General features: G+C 60.3%; 1 protein-coding gene across 1 annotated transcript in view; it reads left to right on the top strand.

Moving 5' to 3' along the window:
* LOC119591836 (high affinity cGMP-specific 3',5'-cyclic phosphodiesterase 9A-like) overlaps positions 1-276 on the top strand; it is a 42,680-nt gene extending 42,404 nt beyond the window's left edge. The window contains exon 13 of the mRNA XM_037940581.1: positions 166-276. Coding sequence (XP_037796509.1) covers positions 166-276 — 111 coding nt within the window. The remainder of the gene's footprint in view (positions 1-165) is intronic.
* Positions 277-451: the final 175 nt, after the last annotated feature.

Here is a 451-nt window from a genome sequence, read left to right as displayed (position 1 = left end):
CAGAGAGCTAAAAGTCAGAGCCAGGCCTAAAAGGAATCCCGAAACACCCCCGAGAGAATAAAATAAAATACCTGCAGAAACTTTTTTTTTTAAGAATACCTGCAGTCCCCCATAACCCCTGCTGTATCTCCCCATCATTAATACCTACTTCCGGATCGTCTCCAGGCGGAGGAGGTGCTGGTGGTGCCCCTGCGCAGCGCCCGCGAGCACTACGAGCAGCTGAAGGAGCAGGAGGAGGATATGCGCCGGCTGAACCAGAACAAGAGCATCGCCTAGCGCCGGGACGCGTCTCGTGGGGACGGCCGGAAGCCGCGGGCGTCGGACAGCGAGAGGGACCAGTTCCACCACGGCAGCAAAGGCTCCATCCAGCGGTGGGCGTCCAGACCCATGATCCTCTGACCAGCGAGCGGCCCTGCGTCAGCCCCGTCCGCCCACGGCCCTCAGGAGAGCT

The sequence above is a fragment of the Penaeus monodon genome, chromosome 29 (genome assembly GCF_015228065.2).
Source record: "Penaeus monodon isolate SGIC_2016 chromosome 29, NSTDA_Pmon_1, whole genome shotgun sequence".
Lineage (NCBI taxonomy): Eukaryota > Metazoa > Arthropoda > Malacostraca > Decapoda > Penaeidae > Penaeus > Penaeus monodon.
This window is presented reverse-complemented; position numbering and strand designations above follow the sequence as displayed.